The sequence below is a fragment of the Pelobates fuscus genome, chromosome 1 (genome assembly GCF_036172605.1).
Source record: "Pelobates fuscus isolate aPelFus1 chromosome 1, aPelFus1.pri, whole genome shotgun sequence".
NCBI classification, from domain to species: Eukaryota; Metazoa; Chordata; class Amphibia; order Anura; family Pelobatidae; genus Pelobates; species Pelobates fuscus.
The window spans coordinates 12,329,484-12,356,241 of NC_086317.1; the positions used below are offsets into that span (position 1 = coordinate 12,329,484).

The 26,758-nt window shown below is 40.3% G+C and overlaps 1 protein-coding gene across 2 annotated transcripts in view; it reads left to right on the forward strand.

Annotated features, from left to right (window-relative positions):
* Window positions 1-26,758, forward strand: part of CFAP44 (cilia and flagella associated protein 44) — an 84,831-nt gene that overhangs the window by 19,873 nt on the left and 38,200 nt on the right. For both annotated transcript variants that reach the window (XM_063446297.1, XM_063446302.1), the window contains 8 exons: window positions 143-245; window positions 1,629-1,845; window positions 2,941-3,055; window positions 5,020-5,184; window positions 8,834-8,989; window positions 19,889-19,936; window positions 26,205-26,304; window positions 26,559-26,653. In XM_063446297.1, coding sequence (XP_063302367.1) covers window positions 143-245; window positions 1,629-1,845; window positions 2,941-3,055; window positions 5,020-5,184; window positions 8,834-8,989; window positions 19,889-19,936; window positions 26,205-26,304; window positions 26,559-26,653 — 999 coding nt within the window. The remainder of the gene's footprint in view (window positions 1-142; window positions 246-1,628; window positions 1,846-2,940; window positions 3,056-5,019; window positions 5,185-8,833; window positions 8,990-19,888; window positions 19,937-26,204; window positions 26,305-26,558; window positions 26,654-26,758) is intronic.

Genomic DNA, 26,758 nt, shown 5'->3' on the forward strand with positions numbered 1-26,758 from the left:
CAGATCTGGATACACACTGTGCCTTGGAGCTTTTATCCATCATTAATTAGATAATATTACCATTATATGTATTTGCTAATTGTTTACTTGTTTCTTTGTCGGGTTCATGTCCATTGATAACTGTTTTCTCCATTCTTCTAAGGTGCATCCAAGCAAGAAATATTTTGCTGTAGCAGAAAAGGGGAAACTTCCAAACATTGTGATCTATGAATTTCCATCTCTGAAACCATACCGGATACTCAGGGGTTGGTTGTTTTTCTGCTTTGCAATCTGTGCTTTGTAAATTCTCTTTTAAGGAACGCTAATCACCAAAATAATTTCAACTCATTTTGATGCAAAGAGTCCGCACCTGGAGTCTTGCAGATAAAAGCAGTGCCATTTCTCCTCCAGTTGGAACCAGACAGGCAGCAACTAAGGACTTCAGACTTAAATAGATTCAGTAATTTTATTTATTTTACGTCAGACGTCAGCACACAAAGTATGGCCCGCTGGGTGTGTCGGTGCGCATTCATTGCTTCTCTTTGAAAAGCAGTGGATTCAGTTGATCATGGTGAGAGAAGCGCATGCAACATGACCGCAATGCTTGAGCTGAGAAACATTCTATTGGACAAAAATCCAAAGATCGATGTTTCAGATCATGATCCTGAGGAAAGTCCCTGAGAGGACTGAAACATCGATCTTTGGATTATAACATTTGAATAAAGGAACTTCTTCTATTTAAGACCGTGAGTGCAGCCAATGTTTATGTTTTGCTTTTATATATATATATTTTATTTTTTAAAGAGGGCTCAGTAATATAAAAGAATTAATGAACTCAAGAGATTTAAAGCAAGGTGTTTCTTAAATTACAGTTATCACTGTAACTATAATTCTAGCCTTCTTTTTAATCTTCTTAAAGGAGCACTATAGGGTCAGGGACACAAACATGTATTCCTGTACCAACAGTGTTAAAACCAACATCTAGCTAAATATAGTAAATTCTTATTTGTATTCAAGTCAGTAGCTGCTGCCTCTGTCCCTGTCTGCCTCCGACCTGCCCCTGTCTGCTGACATCATCAGAAGTGGTGGTCTGAGCCAATCACAATGCCTCCCCATAGGATTGGCTGAGACTGACAAAGAGGCAGATCAGGGGCTGAGCCAGCACAAGTCAAACACAGTCCTGGCCAATCAGCATCTCCTCATAGAGATGAATTGAATCAATGAATCTCTATGAGGAAAGTTCAGTGTCTGCATGCAGAGGGTGGAGTCAATGAATGGCAGTGCTGCACATTAGGCAGCACTGCCCCAGGAAGCACTATCTAGTAGGCTACTAAGGGGTGACCAGTGGAGTTATTACTAGGCTGCAATGTAAACACTGCATTTTTCCTGAAAAGACAGTTTTTACAGCAAAAAGCCTGAAGGTAATGATTCTACTCACCAGAACAAATTCAATAAGCTGTTGTTATTCTGGTGTCTATAGTGTCCCTTTAATCTTCAGTTGTAAAACAAGGGTACTGCATGAATCCAATATAGAATTAATGTTTAATGTATAAGATGCAAGAGGACAATAAGAAAGAAACTAGCTGGAGATTTGGATAAAGAATGAGGTTGAATACAGGATAAACTAACCGAGTTTCCTTCTCCTGCAGGAGGCACAATGGAAGCCTATGCCTTTGCAGACTTTAATGCATCTGGATCCCTTTTAGCCAGTGTGGGCAGCAGTCCTGATTACATGTTAACTCTATGGGACTGGAAGCAGGAGAAAATCATGCTCCGATCCAAAGCGTTCTCTCAGGATGTCTTTCAAGTGACCTTCTCTCCAGAGAATGAGGAGCAGCTGACAACCTGTGGGACAGGACACATTAAGTGAGTCAAGCTGCTGTCTCCAGCCGTTACCTGTTTCTCTTCCAGAGATACATGTTAGAGGGACGTGCAGAATTACGTCATTTAACGTTTACTTTTTATATTGCACTCTTTATTTGTATTGGAGAGCCTGGGATTTTATTAATTCACTCTGAGACTGCGCCTGTTCACATTCATGCTTATTCACTAAACCATGAGTGGTTGGGAATAGGAAATTGTAGATATAAATAACTGATCTATAATCCATGTCTGGAGTATCATATCACTGAATGCGAGTACCCAGAAGCCCACACTCTAGCCCCTCTGTGCTATTTAGGCTAATCCTTCTGTACTCCGCATCACTGGTATAAGTTGGTATGGCTAATGCAGAGTTACATCATAGAGAGTTTCCCTCCATAATCTAATACCCCATCCCACTACCCAGTGGGTGGAGTTTATGGACTGCACGTCCTAACTTGTGATATGTTTGTATCATTCAGTCATGATGATATCCAGCTACCGGATTCACACTCATTTGAAGCCTGTTTGCTAAATCTGGCCATTGTTAAATGTCCCATTTGGGGCAATCATACTTTAGCAAATAGTCTCAGCAGACCAATATTTTCTAAAGTTTAGCTTTAAAACCATAATTCACTCCTTGCAATATTTGTTCTATAACGTCTAAAAATATATTTTAGATCCTAGACATATGGGCGTTTTAACAATGGTTATTGATAAATGAATCTATTTTGAGTCATTGTTTTGTTGTTTTTTGGTTGCATTCGTTCTGTAGAAATTAATAAAAGCAAAAGTATGGAAACTCGTTTTTTTAATTTTAATAATATTGTTACGCATGTATATATGGTATCAGAGAAAAACCCTTTAAAAACAATGTATAATATGTGTGGGTCCAATTAATAGGAAAGAAGGATCACATAGCAAAAGTGCCAAAAAGGCCTCAGTCATAAATGCGCACAATCTCCGGAAAGCCTCAGACATTTAGGGGTTAATACTTCTAACATAGAAGGTTTTTCTGGTACTTCGTACAGCCTCCTGTTGCCCTAGCCTATCTTAGGTTAAAGTCTATTAATTCATTTTCTTATTATTGTCTGCTTAAAGATTTTGGAAAATGGCTCATACATTTACTGGCCTAAAACTTCAGGGAGAACTTGGCAGATTTGGGAAGACTAGCCTAACTGATATAGAGGGATACGTGGAGCTTCCAGATGGCAAGGTAACATTTTAGAGGTTATTAAGGAGAAAACATGAATACTGTAAGGTGATTCAATGCCTTAGCCATATGTGGGCACGACCGTGCAATGTTACGTATGGAGGTAAATGGTATACAGGAAGGCAATTACCATAACCCTTTAATGTAAATAATATTAAATGTTTAATATAAATATATAGAATATCACAGAATATAGACTACTCTGATGGCTTGCAACAAAATATTTACATAAACATATTTATTAAAATTAATTCAGGAGTTTAGCATGTTGTATTTTTCTGTTTGCTTTCTCTATCTTACTCATTTCATAAATAGGCTATCACCGTTTCACCTTACCATACATTGGCGAGCCACTGTCTTTCTACGTATCTATTTCGCTTGTTACCACTAATGATGTGCTGTTATACCTTAATGATTCAGCTCATACATCTGAAACATGTTTTTAGCCTGTTTTCTGAAGCCTCTTTGCATATAATATAAAAAGTGCAGTCATTTCTTGACATTCAATGTTGCCTTCGGATTTTAGTATTGTCATTTCTAAACCTGTGAAATGTCCATGCAAACTTATATTGTTATATTATGCAAAAATAAAAAAAATAATAAAATTTAATTTAGAAACATCTGTTTTAAAGCAATCGACAATAGAATATATAATTTAATATAATTTTCTCTAGCAAATAGTATTTATTTATAAAGTGTCAACACATACTACAGTGATGTCCAGGAGTACAAATTCCTTTCAGACAATACAAAAAGTAACAAACGAACACAGGAGGAGAACAGGGCCATATTCCCGTAGGAACTTACACTCTAGATGGTTGGGAGGTTAGAAACAGGAGGTGGCACAGCTTTTGCAAGCCCTCCCCTTCTAACCCTGCCCAGACTTTCTGTGGCTGTCCAATCACAGACTTCCCAATGCAGCTCAATACGAAGTGTTTACAAGGCAGGTGCTCTGGGCAATTACTGCCTCTTTAGTTCAGTGCAAATAAGCTGACCAAACCATGAAGTAACAGGACTGACTGACCAGACTCACCGGTATAATTTATAAAAGTGTTACTTTCTATTCAAATCTACACTTTTTGCAAAATGGAAAATTATAGGACACACACTCTTCACACATAGAGCTTTGAGCAAACTAATGTCCATCAGAGGTCTCGAGAGACCCTTTAATACAGAGTGATTTATTGATTATATAGTGGATTGCATTAGCTGCTGAGTTGAGTGGTCGGCTTCCCTAAACAAGAATGTCTTTAGGAAGCTGTGGAAAATAACCTAGTCCAGGGACCAGGAAACACAGTTGTAAAAGGCGACTGTGCTCCGTATGATAGTATAACAGAAATAACAATAACGAAGCAATAATAAACATACAAATTCTCTGGCAACCCGGGGTGCAAACACTGAAAGGGAGAGATCCTTCTCCACATGTGACTCTACAGCGATAATACATTTAATAATATACATAAATGAACTTCTGACTTTGCATAGTTTGCTGCAGATTCTCCTGGGACAATGAAGTCATTCCTGACCCTTGCATTGTCTTCAAAGGGAGCACTGATCGTGCCCCATAAAAATCAGAGCATTTGTTTAGGGTGCATGTAGTTCAACACCAGCAGTAGCTTCATTCATGAAAAGACACAAATGAACCCACTGCAGAGGGGGCTACAGTTAGCTGGCATGTTTTCTTTTCATGAATAGACATAGAATGTTATGTGAGTGCAAATAAAAGGAAACTCCATACAACTACTTGGACATTATCAGACTTGTAACGGAGAATAAATGATTATTGAGCTTCAGACGAGTCTTTCATTTCGATTTATACACATATTTTGGATAAAGTAAAGCCAGATGGCATAAATAAAATATTTAGCATTCAAAACTACATGAGGATGTGAAAAAAAACATTCATTCCAGGGTGCTATTGCTAGATTGTCACCTCCGGTAACAAGTACATACATTTATATTTGCAGGTGATCTCTGGCTCCGAATGGGGCAACATGCTACTGTGGGAAGGGGGTCTCATCAAAGTGGAATTGTGCAGAAAAGGACATAGAACCTGCCATAAGGGAACAATTAACCAGTTTGTACTGGACGAAGGTGAACTTATCACTATCGGAGCCGACGGATATGTCAGGGTGAGTTTAATTTCAGAAGGTTTGCTTATTCAACTGTAAATGATAAATGGATACAATGATAAGGAGGGGGCTCATGGCCTTGATTGGCATAAGGCAATTATTGGGATGAGCCATTCGTTAAATGCATTAATGAGATTTTGAATACACAACTTGCCAATAGGCATCTTCGTCTCACTGTCTGGTAGAGTTTTCTTCCATATCAGCCTCTAGGGAGTGTTTTATTTATGCACAGGAGATAAAGGCTCAGAAACATAGATGAAAGGTTATCACCGCAGACTCATATAGGATCTAAAGCTTAAATAATCAGCAAAGGAAATGTACCATATTTTAGTGATTAACTTAATAAAATTCTTGATGAAAATCCTGCTTTCAATGTGTTGCTTTTTGTTTTTTGTTTGTCCAAAATGTGTCCCATTTTCAATCAATGGTTGTGTAAATGCAGGAGCTATAAATCATAAACTTCGCCTCCTGGTAGTATTGGCAGATTGTTAATTGTCATTCTCTGCTTTGTAACTTGACTGTTGGTTGAGATCAGTCAACATGAGAAAAGATTGGGAAGAATGACCATGTATTGGAAGCTTATTAGATTGATTGATTCAAAGATACAGTTCAGAAAGATGGCCTATAACGTAAAGCAGTCTCCACTGTAAAACAGAATACGTATTGAGAAAATAAAACAGAAAGAAAAGAAAATAGAGCTATATTTTATGTGAGTTCTGCTAAAAATAATCTGCATTAAAGTAACTTTAAAAAAGTTCAGCTCCAAACTGAAGTGCATAGTCAATGTACAATAATAGGAAGGCGGCCCTTTAAACTTATTTTAGAAATAGTAACAGTTATTAACGACATTGATTTGTTATCTTTATTCTTGTGTGGTTTTATTTCTGAGAATCAGTTTGGCATTCTAGGTAATATCCGATATCTAGATAATATACGATATCTAGGTAATATCCGATATCTAGGTAATAACCGATATCTAGGTAATATACGATATCTAGGTAATAACCGATATCTAGGTAATATACGATATCTAGGTAATATACGATATCTAGGTAATAAACGATCTCTAGGTAATAAACGATCTCTAGATAATATATGATATCTAGGTAATATACGATATCTAGGTAATATATGATATCTAGGTAATATACGATATCTAGATAATATACGATATCTAGGTAATATACGATATCTAGGTAATAAACGATATCTAGATAATATACGATATCTAGGTAATATACGATATCTAGGTAATAAACGATATCTAGGTAATATACGATATCTAGGTAATAAACGATCTCTAGGTAATAAACGATCTCTAGATAATATATGATATCTAGGTAATATACGATATCTAGGTAATATATGATATCTAGGTAATATACGATATCTAGGTAATAACCGATATCTAGATAATATACGATATCTAGGTAATATACGATATCTAGATAATATACGATATCTAGGTAATATACGATATCTAGGTAATAAACGATATCTAGATAATATACGATATCTAGGTAATATACGATATCTAGATAATATACGATATCTAGGTAATATACGATATCTAGGTAATAAACGATCTCTAGGTAATAAACGATCTCTAGATAATATATGATATCTAGGTAATATACGATATCTAGGTAATATATGCTATCTAGGTAATATACGATATCTAGGTAATAACCGATATCTAGATAATATACGATATCTAGGTAATATACGATATCTAGATAATATACGATATCTAGGTAATATACGATATCTAGGTAATAAACGATCTCTAGGTAATAAACGATCTCTAGATAATATATGATATCTAGGTAATATACGATATCTAGGTAATATATGATATCTAGGTAATATACGATATCTAGGTAATAACCGATATCTAGGTAATATACGATATCTAGGTAATAACCGATATCTAGGTAATATACGATATCTAGGTAATATATGATATCTAGGTAATATACGATATCTAGATAATATACGCTATCTAGGTAATATACGATATCTAGATAATATACGATATCTAGGTAATATACGATATCTAGATAATATACGATATCTAGATAATATACGATATCTAGGTAATATACTATATCTAGATAATATACGATATCTAGATAATATACGATATCTAGGTAATATACGATATCTAGGTAATATACGATATCTAGGTAATAACCGATATCTAGGTAATATACGATATCTAGGTAATATACGATATCTAGGTAATATACGATATCTAGGTAATATATGATATCTAGGTAATATACGATATCTAGGTAATAAACGATATCTAGATAATATACGCTATCTAGGTAATAACCGATATCTAGGTAATATACGATATCTAGGTAATATATGATATCTAGGTAATATACGATATCTAGATAATATACGCTATCTAGGTAATATACGATATCTAGATAATATACGATATCTAGGTAATATACGATATCTAGGTAATATACGATATCTAGATAATATACGATATCTAGGTAATATACTATATCTAGATAATATACGATATCTAGATAATATACGATATCTAGGTAATAACCGATATCTAGGTAATATACGATATCTAGGTAATATACGATATCTAGGTAATATATGATATCTAGGTAATATACGATATCTAGGTAATAAACGATATCTAGATAATATACGATATCTAGATAATATACGATATCTAGGTAATATACTATATCTAGATAATATACGATATCTAGATAATATACGATATCTAGGTAATAACCGATATCTAGGTAATATACGATATCTAGGTAATATACGATATCTAGGTAATATATGATATCTAGGTAATATACGATATCTAGGTAATAAACGATATCTAGATAATATACGATATCTAGATAATATACGATATCTAGATAATAAACGCTATCTAGATAATATACGATATCTAGATAATATACGATATCTAGGTAATATACGATATCTAGGTAATAAACAATATCTAGATAATATACGATATCTAGATAATATACGATATCTAGGTAATATACTATATCTAGGTAATATACTATATCTAGGTAATATACTATATCTAGGTAATATACGATATCTAGATAATATACGCTATCTAGATAATATACGATATCTAGATAATATACGATATCTAGGTAATATACGATATCTAGATAATATACGCTATCTAGATAATATACGATATCTAGATAATATACGATATCTCGATAATATACGATATCTAGGTAATATACGATATCTAGATAATATACGATATCTAGATAATATACGATATCTAGGTAATATACGATATCTAGTTAATATACAATATCTAGGTAATATACAATATCTAGGTAGTATACGATATATAGGTGTGTTTGATCCATTTTGTATAATAGGATTCACTCTTTTACAGGATGTTTTGACCCAGGTGTTAGAAGTCCACTTCTAGTCCACATATTTGAACCCATACATGTAAATGGATTGCAGTTATTTACTATCCCAACAAATATTCTTGGGATAAATAACGGATGTATCATCAGTACCAAGATGTGTAGTTTAACTGAGATCTTAAACTGAGAAGCTATGGCTAGGTAGATGATGATTACATACCCTGCTGCTAAGAGCTTCATTTTCTATTTTCAAGGTTTGGGATTTTGAAACTGTGGATACAGCAGACACTGTTGATGATACAGGACTTCTGGAGATGGAGCCCATGAATGAACTCCTCATTGGGAAACATGTGAACCTTCGATTTATGACAAAGATGGCAGAAACAGACTCTCCAATGTGGTTTGCTCAGGTAGGAGAACCAGACTCCCCCATATTAATATACCAGGTATGAGATCCAAAATCCCCCTTATTAATATCCCAGGCATGAGAACCAGGATCCCCCATATTAATATCCCAGGTATGAGAACCAGAATCCCCCATATTAATATCTCAGGTATGAGAGCCAGAATCCCCCATATTAATATCTCAGGTATGAGAGCCAGAATCTCCCATATTAATATCCCAGGTATGAGAGCCAGAATCCCCCATATTAATATCCCAGGTATGAGAGCCAGAAACCCTCATATTAATATCCCAGGTATGAGAACCAGAATCCCCCATATTAATATCCCAGGTATCAGAGCCAGGATCCCCCATATTAATATCCCAGGTATGAGAGCCAGAATCACCCATATTAATATCCCAGGTATGAGAACCAGAATCTCCCATATTAATATCCCAGGTATGAGAACCAGAATCCCCCATATTAATATCCCAGGTATGAGAACCAGAATCCCCCATATTAATATCCCAGGTATGAGAACCAGAATCCCCCATATTAATATCCCAGGTATGAGAACCAGAATCCCCCATATTAATATCCCAGGTATGAGAACCAGAATCACCCATATTAATATCCCAGGTATGAGAACCAGAATCTCCCATATTAATATCCCAGGTATGAGAGCCAGACTCCCCCATATTAATATCCCAGGTATGAGAGCCAGAATCTCCCATATTAATATCTCAGGTATGAGAGCCAGAATCCCCCATATTAATATCCCAGGTATGAGAGCCAGAATCTCCCATATTAATATCTCAGGTATGAGAGCCAGAATCCCCCATATTAATATCCCAGGTATGAGAGCCAGAATCTCCCATATTAATATCTCAGGTATGAGAACCAGAATCCCCCATATTAATATCCCAGGTATGAGAGCCAGAATCCCCCATATTAATATCCCAGGTATGAGAACCAGAATCCCCCATATTAATATCCCAAGTATGAGAACCAGAATCCCCCATATTAATATCCCAGGTATGAGAGCCAGAATCCCCCTTATTAATATCCCAGGTATGAGAGCCAGAATCCCCCTTATTAATATCCCAGGTATGAGAGCCAGAATCCCCCATATTAATATCCCAGGTATGAGAGCCAGAATCCCCCATATTAATATCCCAGGTATGAGAACCAGAATCCCCCATATTAATATCTCAGGTATGAGAACCAGAATCCCCCATATTAATATCCCAGGTATGAGAGCCAGAATCCCCCTTATTAATATCCCAGGTATGAGAGCCAGAATCCCCCTTATTAATATCCCAGGTATGAGAGCCAGAATCCCCCATATTAATATCCCAGGTATGAGAGCCAGAATCCCCCATATTAATATCCCAGGTATGAGAACCAGAATCCCCCATATTAATATCTCAGGTATGAGAACCAGAATCCCCCATATTAATATCCCAGGTATGAGAGCCAGAATCCCCCATATTAATATCCCAGGTATGAGAGCCAGACTCCCCCATATTAATATCCCAGGTATGAGAACCAGAATCCCCCATATTAATATCCCAGGTATGAGAGCCATAATCCCCATATTAATATCCCAGGTATGAGAGCCAGAATCCCCCATATTAATATCCCAGGTATGAGAGCCAGAATCCCCCATATTAATATCTCAGGTATGAGAGCCAGAATCCCCCATATTAATATCCCAGGTATGAGAGCCAGAATCCCCCATATTAATATCTCAGGTACGAGAGCCAGAATCCCCCATATTAATATCCCAGGTATGAGAACCAGAATCCCCCATATTAATATCCCAGGTATGAGAGCCAGAATCCCCCTTATTAATATCCCAGGTATGAGAGCCAGAATCCCCCTTATTAATATCCCAGGTATGAGAGCCAGAATCCCCCATATTAATATCCCAGGTATGAGAGCCAGAATCCCCCATATTAATATCCCAGGTATGAGAACCAGAATCCCCCATATTAATATCTCAGGTATGAGAACCAGAATCCCCCATATTAATATCCCAGGTATGAGAGCCAGAATCCCCCATATTAATATCCCAGGTATGAGAGCCAGACTCCCCCATATTAATATCCCAGGTATGAGAACCAGAATCCCCCATATTAATATCCCAGGTATGAGAGCCATAATCCCCATATTAATATCCCAGGTATGAGAGCCAGAATCCCCCATATTAATATCCCAGGTATGAGAACCAGAATCCCCCATATTAATATCTCAGGTATGAGAGCCAGAATCCCCCATATTAATATCCCAGGTATGAGAGCCAGAATCCCCCATATTAATATCTCAGGTACGAGAGCCAGAATCCCCCATATTAATATCCCAGGTATGAGAACCAGAATCCCCCATATTAATATCTCAGGTATGAGAGCCAGACTCCCCCATATTAATATCCCAGGTATGAGAACCAGAATCCCCCATATTAATATCCCAGGTATGAGAGCCAGAATCCCCCATATTAATATCCCAGGTATGAGAACCAGAATCCCCCATATTAATATCCCAGGTATGAGAGCCAGAATCCCCCATATTAATATCCCAGGTATGAGAACCAGAATCCCCCATATTAATATCCCAGGTATGAGAGCCAGAATCTCCCATATTAATATCTCAGGTATGAGAACCAGAATCCCCCATATTAATATCCCAGGTATGAGAGCCAGAATCTCCCATATTATTATCTCAGGTATGAGAGCCAGAATCTCCCATATTAATATCTCAGGTATGAGAACCAGAATCCCCCATATTAATATCTCCGGTATGAGAGCCAGAATCCCCCATATTAATATCCCAGGTATGAGAACCAGAATCCCCCATATTAATATCCCAGGTATGAGAACCAGAATCCCCCATATTAATATCCCAGGTATGAGAGCCAGAATCCCCCATATTAATATCCCAGGTATGAGAACCAGAATCCCCCATATTAATATCTCAGGTATGAGAGCCAGAATCCCCCATATTAATATCTCAGGTATGAGAACCAGAACCCCCATTTTAATATCCCATGTATGAGAACCAGAATCCCCCATATTAATATCCCAGGTATGAGAACCAGAATCCCCCATATTAATATCCCAGGTATGGGAACCAGAATCCCCCATATTAATATCTCAGGTATGAGAACCAGAACCCCCATATTAATATCTCAGGTATGAGAACCAGAACCCCCATATTAATATCCCATGTATGAGAACCAGAATCCCCCATATTAATATCTCAGGTATGAGAACCAGAACCCCCATATTAATATCCCAGGCATGAGAACCAGAATCCCCCATATTAATATCTCTGGTATGAGAGCCAGAATCCCCCATATTAATATCTCAGGTATGAGAACCAGAACCCCCATTTTAATATCCCATGTATGAGAACCAGAATCCCCCATATTAATATCCCAGGTATGAGAACCAGAATCCCCCATATTAATATCCCAGGTATGAGAACCAGAATCCCCCATATTAATATCTCAGGTATGAGAACCAGAACCCCCATATTAATATCTCAGGTATGAGAGCCAGAATCCCCCATATTAATATCTCAGGTATGAGAGCCAGAATCTCCCATATTAATATCTCAGGTATGAGAACCAGAATCCCCCATATTAATATCTCCGGTATGAGAGCCAGAATCCCCCATATTAATATCCCAGGTATGAGAACCAGAATCCCCCTTATTAATATCCCAGGTATGAGAACCAGAATCCTCCATATTAATATCCCAGGTATGAGAACCAGAATCCCCATATTAATATCCCAGGTATGAGAGCCAGAATCCCCCATATTAATATCCCAGGTATGAGAGCCAGAATCCCCATATTAATATCCCAGGTATGAGAGCCAGACTCCCCCATATTAATATCTCAGGTATGAGAACCAGAATCCCCCATATTAATATCCCAGGTATGAGAACCAGAATCTACCATATTAATATCTCAGGTACGAGAGCCAGAATCCCCCATATTAATATCCCAGGTATGAGAACCAGAATCCCCCATATTAATATCCCAGGTATGAGAACCAGAATCCCCATATTAATATCCCAGGTATGAGAGCCAGAATCTCCCATATTAATATCCCAGGTATGAGAACCAGAATCCCCCATATTAATATCCCAGGTATGAGAGCCAGAATCCCCCATATTAATATCCCAGGTATGAGAACCAGAATCCCCCATATTAATATCCCAGGTATGAGAACCAGAATCCCCATATTAATATCCCAGGTATGAGAGCCAGAATCCCCCATATTAATATCTCAGGTATTAGAACCAGAATCCCCATATTAATATCCCAGGTATGAGAGCCAGAATCTCCCATATTAATATCCCAGGTATGAGAACCAGAATCCCCCATATTAATATCCCAGGTATGAGAACCAGAATCCCCATATTAATATCCCAGGTATGAGAGCCAGAATCCCCATATTAATATCCCAGGTATGAGAACCAGAATCCCCCATATTAATATCCCAGGTATGAGAACTAGAATCCCCATATTAATATCCCAGGTATGAGAACCAGAATCCCCCATATTAATATCCCAGGTATGAGAGCCAGAATCCCCCATATTAATATCTCAGGTATGAGAGCCAGAATCCCCCATATTAATATCCCAGGTATGAGAACCAGAATCCCCATATTAATATCCCAGGTATGAGAGCCAGAATCCCCCATATTAATATCCCAGGTATGAGAGCCAGAATCCCCCATATTAATATCCCAGGTATGAGAACCAGAATCCCCCATATTAATATCCCAGGTATGAGAACTAGAATCCCCCATATTAATATCCCAGGTATGAGAGCCAGAATCCCCCATATTAATATCCCAGGTATGAGAACCAGAATCCCCATATTAATATCCCAGGTATGAGAGCCAGAATCCCCCATATTAATATCCCAGGTATGAGAGCCAGAATCCCCATATTAATATCCCAGGTATGAGAGCCAGACTCCCCCATATTAATATCTCAGGTATGAGAACCAGAATCCCCCATATTAATATCCCAGGTATGAGAACCAGAATCTACCATATTAATATCTCAGGTACGAGAGCCAGAATCCCCCATATTAATATCTCAGGTATGAGAGCCAGAATCCCCCATATTAATATCCCAGGTATGAGAACCAGAATCCCCATATTAATATCCCAGGTATGAGAGCCAGAATCCCCCATATTAATATCCCAGGTATGAGAGCCAGAATCCCCCATATTAATATCCCAGGTATGAGAACCAGAATCCCCCATATTAATATCCCAGGTATGAGAACTAGAATCCCCCATATTAATATCCCAGGTATGAGAGCCAGAATCCCCCATATTAATATCCCAGGTATGAGAACCAGAATCCCCATATTAATATCCCAGGTATGAGAGCCAGAATCCCCCATATTAATATCCCAGGTATGAGAGCCAGAATCCCCATATTAATATCCCAGGTATGAGAGCCAGACTCCCCCATATTAATATCTCAGGTATGAGAACCAGAATCCCCCATATTAATATCCCAGGTATGAGAACCAGAATCTACCATATTAATATCTCAGGTACGAGAGCCAGAATCCCCCATATTAATATCCCAGGTATGAGAACCAGAATCCCCCATATTAATATCCCAGGTATGAGAACCAGAATCCCCATATTAATATCCCAGGTATGAGAGCCAGAATCTCCCATATTAATATCCCAGGTATGAGAACCAGAATCCCCCATATTAATATCCCAGGTATGAGAGCCAGAATCCCCCATATTAATATCCCAGGTATGAGAACCAGAATCCCCCATATTAATATCCCAGGTATGAGAACCAGAATCCCCATATTAATATCCCAGGTATGAGAGCCAGAATCCCCCATATTAATATCTCAGGTATTAGAACCAGAATCCCCATATTAATATCCCAGGTATGAGAGCCAGAATCTCCCATATTAATATCCCAGGTATGAGAACCAGAATCCCCCATATTAATATCCCAGGTATGAGAACCAGAATCCCCATATTAATATCCCAGGTATGAGAGCCAGAATCCCCATATTAATATCCCAGGTATGAGAACCAGAATCCCCCATATTAATATCCCAGGTATGAGAACTAGAATCCCCATATTAATATCCCAGGTATGAGAACCAGAATCCCCCATATTAATATCCCAGGTATGAGAGCCAGAATCCCCCATATTAATATCTCAGGTATGAGAGCCAGAATCCCCCATATTAATATCCCAGGTATGAGAACCAGAATCCCCATATTAATATCCCAGGTATGAGAGCCAGAATCCCCCATATTAATATCCCAGGTATGAGAGCCAGAATCCCCCATATTAATATCCCAGGTATGAGAACCAGAATCCCCCATATTAATATCCCAGGTATGAGAACTAGAATCCCCCATATTAATATCCCAGGTATGAGAGCCAGAATCCCCCATATTAATATCCCAGGTATGAGAGCCAGAATCCCCCATATTAATATCCCAGGTATGACAACCAGAATCCCCCATATTAATATCTCAGGTATGAGAACCAGAATCTCCCATATTAATATCCCAGGTATGAGAGCCAGAATCCCCCATATTAATATCTCAGGTATGAGAGCCAGAATCCCCCATATTAATATCCCAGGTATGAGAACCAGAATCCCCCATATTAATATCCCAGGTATGAGAGCCAGAATCCCCCATATTAATATCTCAGGTATGAGAGCCAGAATCCCCCATATTAATATCCCAGGTATGAGAACTAGAATCCCCCATATTAATATCCCAGGTATGAGAGCCAGAATCCCCCATATTAATATCCCAGGTATGAGAGCCAGAATCCCCCATATTAATATCCCAGGTATGAGAGCCAGAATCCCCCATATTAATATCCCAGGTATGTGACCCAGAATCCCCCATATTAATATCCCAGGTATGAGAGCCAGAATCACCCATATTAATATCTCAGGTATGAGAGCCAGAATCCCCCATATTAATATCCCAGGTATGAGAGCCAGAATCCCCCATATTAATATCCCAGGTATGAGAACCAGAATCCCCCATATTAATATCCCAGGTATGAGAGCCAGAATCCCCCATATTAATATCCCAGGTATGAGAGCCAGAATCCCCCATATTAATATCCCAGGTATGAGAACTAGAATCCCCTATATTAATATCTCAGGTATGAGAGCCAGAATCCCCCATATTAATATCTCAGGTATGAGAGCCAGAATCCCCCATATTAATATCTCAGGTATGAGAGCCAGAATCCCCCATATTAATATCTCAGGTATGAGAGCCAGAATCCCCCATATTAATATCCCAGGTATGAGAACCAGAATCCCCCATATTAATATCCCAGGTATGAGAGCCAGAATCCCCCATATTAATATCTCAGGTATGAGAGCCAGAATCTCCCATATTAATATCCCAGGTATGAGAGCCAGAATCCCCCATATTAATATCCCAGGTATGAGAACCAGAATCCCCCATATTAATATCTCAGGTATGAGAGCCAGAATCCCCCATATTAATATCCCAGGTATGACAACCAGAATCCCCCATATTAATATCTCAGGTATGAGAACCAGAATCTCCCATATTAATATCCCAGGTATGAGAGCCAGAATCCCCCATATTAATATCTCAGGTATGAGAGCCAGAATCCCCCATATTAATATCCCAGGTATGAGAACCAGAATCCCCCATATTAATATCCCAGGTATGAGAGCCAGAATCCCCCATATTAATATCTCAGGTATGAGAGCCAGAATCCCCCATATTAATATCCCAGGTATGAGAACTAGAATCCCCCATATTAATATCCCAGGTATGAGAGCCAGAATCCCCCATATTAATATCCCAGGTATGAGAGCCAGAATCCCCCATATTAATATCCCAGGTATGAGAGCCAGAATCCCCCATATTAATATCCCAGGTATGTGACCCAGAATCCCCCATATTAATATCCCAGGTATGAGAGCCAGAATCACCCATATTAATATCTCAGGTATGAGAGCCAGAATCCCCCATATTAATATCCCAGGTATGAGAGCCAGAATCCCCCATATTAATATCCCAGGTATGAGAACCAGAATCCCCCATATTAATATCCCAGGTATGAGAGCCAGAATCCCCCATATTAATATCCCAGGTATGAGAACTAGAATCCCCTATATTAATATCTCAGGTATGAGAGCCAGAATCCCCCATATTAATATCTCAGGTATGAGAGCCAGAATCCCCCATATTAATATCTCAGGTATGAGAGCCAGAATCCCCCATATTAATATCTCAGGTATGAGAGCCAGAATCCCCCATATTAATATCCCAGGTATGAGAACCAGAATCCCCCATATTAATATCCCAGGTATGAGAGCCAGAATCCCCCATATTAATATCTCAGGTATGAGAGCCAGAATCTCCCATATTAATATCCCAGGTATGAGAGCCAGAATCCCCCATATTAATATCCCAGGTATGACAACCAGAATCCCCCATATTAATATCCCAGGTATGAGAGCCAGAATCCCCCTTATTAATATCCCAGGTATGAGAACCAGAATCCCCCATATTAATATCCCAGGTATGAGAGCCAGAATCCCCCATATTAATATCCCAGGTATGAGAACCAGAATCCCCCATATTAATATCCCAGGTATGAGAGCCAGAATCCCCCATATTAATATCTCAGGTATGAGAGCCAGAATCCCCCATATTAATATCTCAGGTATGAGAACCAGAATCCCCCATATTAATATCCCAGGTATGAGAGCCAGAATCCCCCATATTAATATCCCAGGTATGAGAGCCAGAATGTCCCATATTAATATCTCAGGTATGAGAACCAGAATCCCCCATATTAATATCCCAGGTATGAGAGCCAGAATCCCCCATATTAATATCCCAGGTATGAGAACCAGAATCCCCCATATTAATATCCCAGGTATGAGAGCCAGAATCCCCCATATTAATATCTCAGGTATGAGAACCAGAATCCCCCATATTAATATCCCAGGTATGAGAGCCAGAATCCCCCATATTAATATCTCAGGTATGAGAGCCAGAATCCCCCATATTAATATCTCAGGTATGAGAGCCAGAATCCCCCATATTAATATCCCAGGTATGAGAACCAGAATCCCCCATATTAATATCCCAGGTATGAGAACCAGAATCCTCCATATTAATATCCCAGGTATGAGAGCCAGAATCCCCCATATTAATATCTCAGGTATGAGAACCAGAATCCCCCATATTAATATCCCAGGTATGAGAGCCAGAATCCCCCATATTAATATCTCAGGTATGAGAGCCAGAATCCCCCATATTAATATCCCAGGTATGAGAGCCAGAATCTCCCATATTAATATCTCAGGTATGAGAGCCAGAATCCCCCATATTAATATCCCAGGTATGAGAACCAGAATCCCCCATATTAATATCCCAGGTATGAGAGCCAGAATCCCCCATATTAATATCTCAGGTATGAGAACCAGAATCCCCCATATTAATATCTCAGGTATGAGAGCCAGAATCCCCCATATTAATATCTCAGGTATGAGAGCCAGAATCCCCCATATTAATATCTCAGGTATGAGAGCCAGAATCCCCCATATTAATATCCCAGGTATGAGAACCAGAATCCCCCATATTAATATCTCAGGTATGAGAGCCAGAATCCCCCATATTAATATCCCAGGTATGAGAACCAGAATCCCCCATATTAATATCCCAGGTATGAGAGCCAGAATCCCCCATATTAATATCTCAGGTATGAGAACCAGAATCCCCATTTTAATATCCCAGGTATGAGAGCCAGAATCCCCCATATTAATATCTCAGGTATGAGAACCAGAATCCCCCATATTAATATCTCAGGTATGAGAGCCAGAATCCCCCATATTAATATCTCAGGTATGAGAGCCAGAATCCCCCATATTAATATCCCAGGTATGAGAACCAGAATCTCCCATATTAATATCCCAGGTATGAGAGCCAGAATCCCCCATATTAATATCCCAGGTATGAGAACCAGAATCTCCCATATTAATATCCCAGGTATGAGAGCCAGAATCCCCCATATTAATATCCCAGGTATGAGAGCCAGAATCCCCCATATTAATATCCCAGGTATGAGAGCCAGAATCCCCCATATTAATATCCCAGGTATGAGAGCCAGAATCCCCCATATTAATATCCCAGGTATGAGAACCAGAATCCCCCATATTAATATCCCAGGTATGAGAACCAGAATCCCCCATATTAATATCCCAGGTATGAGAGCCAGAATCCCCCATATTAATATCTCAGGTATGAGAACCAGAATCCCCCATATTAATATCCCAGGTATGAGAACCAGAATCCCCCATATTAATATCCCAGGTATGAGAGCCAGAATCCCCCATATTAATATCCCAGGTATGAGAGCCAGAATCCCCCATATTAATATCTCAGGTATGAATGCTCACTCATGGGAATCTGGCTCTCCCATACTGATGCCTTTGAAAACCATTATTTTTTATTTATTTAATATTTTCTTAGCACAGTTCTGTTTTTTTTTGTTTGTTTTTTTAAATAGTTTTCACACTCTGTCAAACATTCTAAACTTTTGTTTGCTTAGATTAGCTCAGGCAATCATGTGGCAAATTGCTAATAAGCCTCCGTGGTCATTTTACCTTCAAATATCACCCAAAAATATTTTAGATTTTAGGTTGTGAGGGAGGGGGCAATGGAGACATTGAACGTTCTTGGAAGTAACATTTAACCAACCAAAAACGAAAATCTAATCACATACTACTTATTATTGAAGAAAGTATGCGAGATGGGTTTATGTAATAATACATGTTGTCACTGACTAGGTTATGATGAATAACTCAATGTAAAATATCTCAAATTATGTACCAACAGGATGCAAATGGTGCTATTTGGAAGCTGGACCTCTCCTTTTCAAATATAGTAAGTTCCAACCCAAAATCTGATACATAGCAACGATATGTGATAAGTTATGGTAATCAGAGATCATCAGGCAGAAGATAGCTCTGCTCATTGGCATATGTGGACATCGATAATGCTAAGCTGCTTCTACACTAATCATAGATGAGTTTTTTGATAGCCCCATGTAATAATAGTTCTATATATGTAGATAAGTAATATAAATGTATATAACCATTGATATACAGTAATAGTTTTACATATTGAAGCGGGACTGTCATGGCCGAATCCCGTTTTTTTTTAACCCCGACTCCACTACATCTAATTGTCCCTCTAGTCATCCCCAAATGTCCCTAAGATCCCCATTTTGCCTATTTTTGCATTCTTATTTTGTGCCCGGATCTAGGTCCTGTGCACCGCCATCTTTGTGTTGGTAGATTGTAAGCACAAGGGCTATCTACCTATGCACTTTGTGTAAAAGAGCTTAAATGGCAATATTTAGCTTATGGGCAGGGCCCTCTCTACCTTTTGTATTTGTCTGTGTATATTGTATGTATATTGTACAGCGCTGCGGAATCTGTTGGCGCTTCATAAATACCAGTAATAATAATAATAATAATAGATGAAGTCCCTGTGGGACACGTCATCTGCCCACACTAGATAGCACTGTGAAATTCAAACACTTGGGCATGCCAAGGGGACAATAGCAACCCCCCCCCCCCCCCCCATTTTCATTTAGGTCCCCCACCCGCCGCTCATGGTTAGGGGCCAGAGGGGACAACAATAGGTCGTCGTCCCCTATTTTCATTTAGGGACCCCACCCGCCGCTCATGGGCCGGGGGCAGACGCTAGGTCCCAGCATCAGTTTAATAGCCCCCACTTGCATGGCATAGGTGGGGGCTCAGGAGGGGGACACTAGGGGGATTTTTTTTATCAGTGAGGAGCCACTGGCTGCTAACTGTTTAGTAGACATGCCCCTACTCGCTGTATAGTAGTAGGGGTATGTCTACTAGTATTAATACATTTGTAATTTAATAAATTTGTCTGAAACACCAATCTTGGTCTTTCAGCCTTTTGGCAGATAGCTCCCGAATACCGTGGGAATTAGGAAGCTATCTACTAAACGCCTGCAAGATGCAGCTGCGGCACGAACAGATCGGAAATTCATTAATTCGAATACAATTCTGATCCGAACAAAGTCCCTAATTGTGTCCTAACACGAATGTAAAAACTGTTCTCATTCTGTTAGGATGAAATTCGGTAGTTTCGTCTGCGTTTTTTCTAAAATGACAGGACGTTCGGGAATACTGACAGGAAGCATCGCAAGTAAAGATGAGCGGACACCTGGATGTTCGGATTCGCCAGGTTCGGCCGAACATCAGCAAAAAGTTTGAGTTCGGCCTCGAACTTGACCCCGAACCCCATTGAAGTCAATGGGGACCCGAACTTTTGGGTACTAAAATGACTCTAAAAAATCCTGGAAAGGGCTAGAGGGCTGCAAAAGGAAGTAAAATGGGGGTAATAGTAGGACAAGTACCCTGCAAACAATTGGGGTAGCCCCCAAAATATTGGGACATATAAAAAAAGAATAAGTGCACTTGAGTATAACAATGGCTGGGTGAGACCGGTATAAATGTCTATTCTGCAAAGAGTACAGACAAGTCTGGTTGGATCCATGCCTGGTTCATTTTAATAAACGTGAGCTTGTCCACGTTGGCTGTGGACAGGCGGCTGCGCTTGTCTGTGATAACGCCCACTGCCGTGCTAAACACACGTTCAGACAATACACTGGCTGCAGGGCAGGCCATCACCTTCAAGGCATAAAGGGCAAGCTCACGCCATGTGCCCAATTCGGAGACCCAGAAGTGAAGTTGAATGGGGCAGACCCATCAGTCAGTACGTGTAGGCGTGCGCACACGTACTGTTCCACCATGTTGCTGAAATGCTGCCTCCTGCTAAGACGTTCCATATCAGCTGGTGGTGCTGGTTGTTGTGGCGTGCTGACAAAGCTTTTCCACATTTTGGCCATGTAAAGATTTTTATGTACTACCTGTGTGCCTTCGGTTATGTCCTCTCCCTGCTCTGTAAATTTGTGTAATCGGTTCGTTTCTTTTATGTAGTTGATCAATGTATTCGTCTACCGAACAGAGACCACCCTGGGTAGCAATTAGAACTTGGAACGTTGTGAAAACCGCAACTATTTGCTCCTAGGTGGCCGCCATTCGGCATACGAACACGTGGCGAGAACAAAGGATGGCGGCCATCTTAAATCTCACGAATGCGGTCAGCGGGACTTACGCATGAATTGCCTGGAACTGTTCTCGGCAGGGCAACCATGCGAACGCCTGGTCATCATGGAAGTCCCGGCTGACTACTTTCCACCCCACGAATCAAACCGGCATTCGGGAGGTAGAATCTACCGAACAAGGGGAGCATTTCTATATATATAAAACTGCAACGTTCGTATGGTAGTTTTCGTGTGATTAGGCGCGCACGGAGACCGGCTCTTGCTGCTGATTCCATGGAACTGTAAAGCGGATACCACCACATGGCGAGCCGGTCAAACTTCCACACGATGCGACACGGAAACTACCTAACGGAATTTTGTGAGATTTGAATATGTGACTCCCAATACCCTCAGCTACCCATGGATGTAAATGTTATATTTGTATGTGTTGTAGAAAATACTTTTCTAAAAATGTTGAAAATTTGAATGTTTCTGGCCAGCAGATAATTGAGTTTAGTATGTTGCTGAAACTCAATTATCTAGCCTGACCCAGAGGAGGAGTCTGTTACTGTTTTAAATTGAATGCCTGTTGCTTCCAGTAAATCAGTCTTGTTCCAGCATTAAGCTTTGGCTCATGTGTGGTTTATTTGGCGATACCAGCGATATTTATTCCTGTGGATTATTGGGAATATTCTTTTATGGGGAAAAAGGGAATATTGGACGGTGATACAAACTACTACCGTCACAGGCCATACTAACCCTGCCTTCTGACGGTGCCCCAGCTGTGTTGGTGACCTCTTCTTCCTCCTCTGCCTTCACCTTGTGCTTCCACTGAGTCCCCGGTGTCAGATGGGAGTGCCCTCAGCAGCGCGTCTACCTGCGTGCGCTTGTAGTCGCGCATCTTCCGATCACGCTCCAGTGAGGGAATTAAGGACGGCACGTTGTCCTTGTAACGGGGATCCAGCAGGGTGGCCACCCAGTAATCAGCACAAGTTTGAATGTGGGCAACTCAGCAGTCGTTGCGCAGGCACTTTGGTGATTCTAGATAACCTTGGGCCGATCGCACGTCCCCATGACAGCGACAACGCATTCGGATGTCTGCCCTATCAACTTTCGATGGTACTTTCTGCGCCTACCATGGTGACCACGGGTAACGGGGAATCAGGGTTCGGTTCCGGAGAGGGAGCCTGAGAAACAGCTACCACATCCAAGGAAGGCAGCAGGCGCGAAAATTACCCACTCTCGATGCAGGGAGGTAGTGTCGATAAATAACAATACAGGACTCTTTCGAGGCCCTGTAATTGGAATGAGTACACTTTAAATCCTTTAACGAGGATCTAATGGAGGGCAAGTCTGGTGCAGAGCGACTGACCCATGCGTGCTGCAGCTGAAACTCCACTATCACCTGCTGCTGCTCGCACAGTCTCTCCAGCATGTACAAGGTGGAGTTCCACCTTGTGGGCACGTCGCATATGAGGCGGTGAACGAGAAGGCGAAGTTACGCTGCAGCGTGGACAGGCGAGCAGCAGCAGGGTGAGAACGCCGAAAGCGTGCACAGATGGCCCGCACTTTCTGCAGCAGCTCTGATATATCTGGGTAGTTTTTCAGGAATTTCTGCACCACCAAATTCAGCACATGCGCCAGGCAAGGGATGTGCGTCAAACCAGCTAGGCCCAGAGCTGCTACGAGATTTTGGCCATTATCGCACACCACCAGGCCGGCTTGAGGCTCAGTGGCAACAACTACTCATCGGTCTGTTGTTCCATGTCCGTCCACAGCTCCTGCGCGGTGTGGGTTTTTCCCCCAAACATATGAGTTTTAAAACAGCCTGCTGTCGTTTCCCCCTGGCTGTGCTGAAGTTGGTGGTGAAGATGTTACGCTGACCGGATGAGGAGGTGGTAGAGGAGGAGGAAGCGGAGTAGGAGGGGGAGGCAACAGGAGGCAAAGAGAAATGCCCTGCAATCCTCGGTGGCTGAAGGACATGCGCCAAACTGCTATCCGCCTCAGGCCCACCCGCCACTACATTTGCCCAGTGTGCAGTTAGGGAGATATAGCGTCCCTGCCCGTGCTTTCTGGTCCACGTATCAGTGGTTATGTGGATCTTACCACAGATGGCATTGCACAGTGCACACCTGATTTTGTCTGCCAATAAGTTGTGCAGGGAAGGGATGGCTCGCCTGGAAAAGTAGTGGCGGCTGGGAACCACGTACTGTGGGACAGCCACGGCCATCAGGTTTTTAAACTGTCCGTCTCCACCAGATGGAATGACAGCATTTCAAAGGTCAGGAATTTTGAAATGCTGGCATTCAGGGCCAGGGATCGCGGGTGGGTAGGGGGGAACTTCCTCTTTCCCTCCAGTGATTATTTTTATTTTTATTTTTATTGGACTGCAAGAAATGCACCGCAGGCCGCAAATGTTCTATTTAGCACAAAAAAAGTGTGATTTTTTTTAAACCAACAATGTAACAGTAGTATTTAACGGTTTTATTGGACTGCAAGAAATGCACCGCAGGCCGCAAATGTACAATTTAGCACAAAAAAAATGTGAATTTTTCAAAGTGCGATGTAACCACAGTATTTGACGGTTCTATTTAACTTTCAGATATGAAATGCACACCCCAAATTTACTTTTTAGCACCAAAGAAATGTGAATTTTTCAAACTGCGATGTAACCACAGTATTTGACGGTTCTATTTGACTCTCTGATATGAAGTGCACGCCCCAAATTTACTTTTTAGCACCCAAAAAAATTTGAATTTTTCAAAGTGCGATGTAACCACAGTATTTGACGGTTCTATTTGACTCTCAGATATGTAGTGCATGCCCCAAATTTACTATTCAGCAACAAAGAAATTAGAATTTTTCAAAGTGCGATGTAACCACAGTATTTGACGGTTCTACTTGACTCTTAGATATGAAGTGCTCCGCAGGCAGCAAATGTACAATTTAGCACCAAACAAATTAGAATTTTCAAACTGCGATGTAACCACAGTATTTGACGGTTCTATTTGACTCTCAGATATGAAGTGCACCGCAGGCAGCAAATGTATTATTTAGCACCAAAAAAAAATGAATTTGTCAAACAGCAATGTCACAGCAGTATTTGGCGGTTCTATTTGACTGTCAGATATGAAGTGCACGCCACAAATGTACTTTTAAGCACCCAAAAAATTTGAATTTGTCAAACTGCAATGTCACAGCAGTATTTAAAAATGCCTAGATGTTGCCCACTGAGCTACCAGAACAGGATTAAAGTTATGTGCCTGGCACACATGCAGTTGCAAGTGCCCACCTAACGACTGATTGCTTATTTCTCTGTGGCACTGGGCTCAGGGCAGGGTACAAAAATGTAGTATAGCACCCACAAAAATAATCAATGTAGTTTGCAGATTCAATTATTTCTTAATCTGTCCCTCACAGCTGCAGCATCCTCTCCCTACACTAATAAGAGCTCATGTGACTCCAGCTTATATAGAGGCTGGGTCACATGCTGCACTGGCCAATCAAAGCCATGCCATTAGTAGGCATGGCTGTGATGGCTTCTAAGGGCACACGAGTCAAACGCTTGTTGATTGACTGTCCTGCAGCTTTTCAAAACGCGCCATTAAATCGCCAAACACCGAACTCGATCCCGAACTGTTACTGAAATGTCCGGGTTCGGGGTCCAAAAATTGTAATGTTCGGTACGAACCCGAACTTTACAGTTCGGGTTCGCTAATCGCAAGATCATGGAGGAAAGGTGAGAATTGTTGGGAAATTTCTCGGACCACAGGAAACGGAGCACACTTTGCTCCTCCGCTGTTCATAGATGGTCAGGCGTAGGAAACCTCGATAAGACAAATAGTCCATACTTTGTCTTATGTTTTAAAGAAAACTAGAACAGACAGAAAGAAATGAAGAACAGATCCTGACAGAGGGAGAGAAGAGGAATCGATTGGGGAAAGCTAAGTATGGCATGACAGTGCCGCTTTAAGTGATATGTACTTATAGATCGGTTTAATGCAGCCTAATTTCTACTATTAACTTTCCATGTTAAATAAACAACTTAAATTCTGCTTTCCTCAGACCCAGGACCCTGAACGTCTTTTTTCATTCCATTCACGGAACATTACAGCCTTGGATGCGTCTCCTTCCACGCACCTCATGGCCTCTACATCGCTTGACCGTAAGTACACATGAAGCTGGGAATGCAATACAATTTCCATTTTATTTACGGGTTCTAACTGCTGCAATGTTGTTCTTTTTCTTCTGTCCATTTCTCTCATTTTTTTTCATAGACTCATTGTGTCTCCTTGCTTATATTTATTTGGTGAATCTAAAAAAGTGTCCACGCCTCTTTTTAAGCAGAAAATATATTATAAATAGGACCTATCCACAGTCTGAGATATTAATCCTATTCTTCCTGTTTTCCTGCTGAAGGCTCTGTCCGAATCTATGACTTTGTTGGGAAGAATCCTTTAGCTGAGATGAAATTCAAAAAAGGAGGCACTTTCTTGGTTTGGGCTCCTCGTATGGTGAGTACCTGGTTTTCGGTCAGTGGTAGCATGCAAAGGAGATCTCCTGATCCATTTATAGTGGGATTAGGATTCTTAAACAGGGGCTGTTCGAGGTCATAAAAA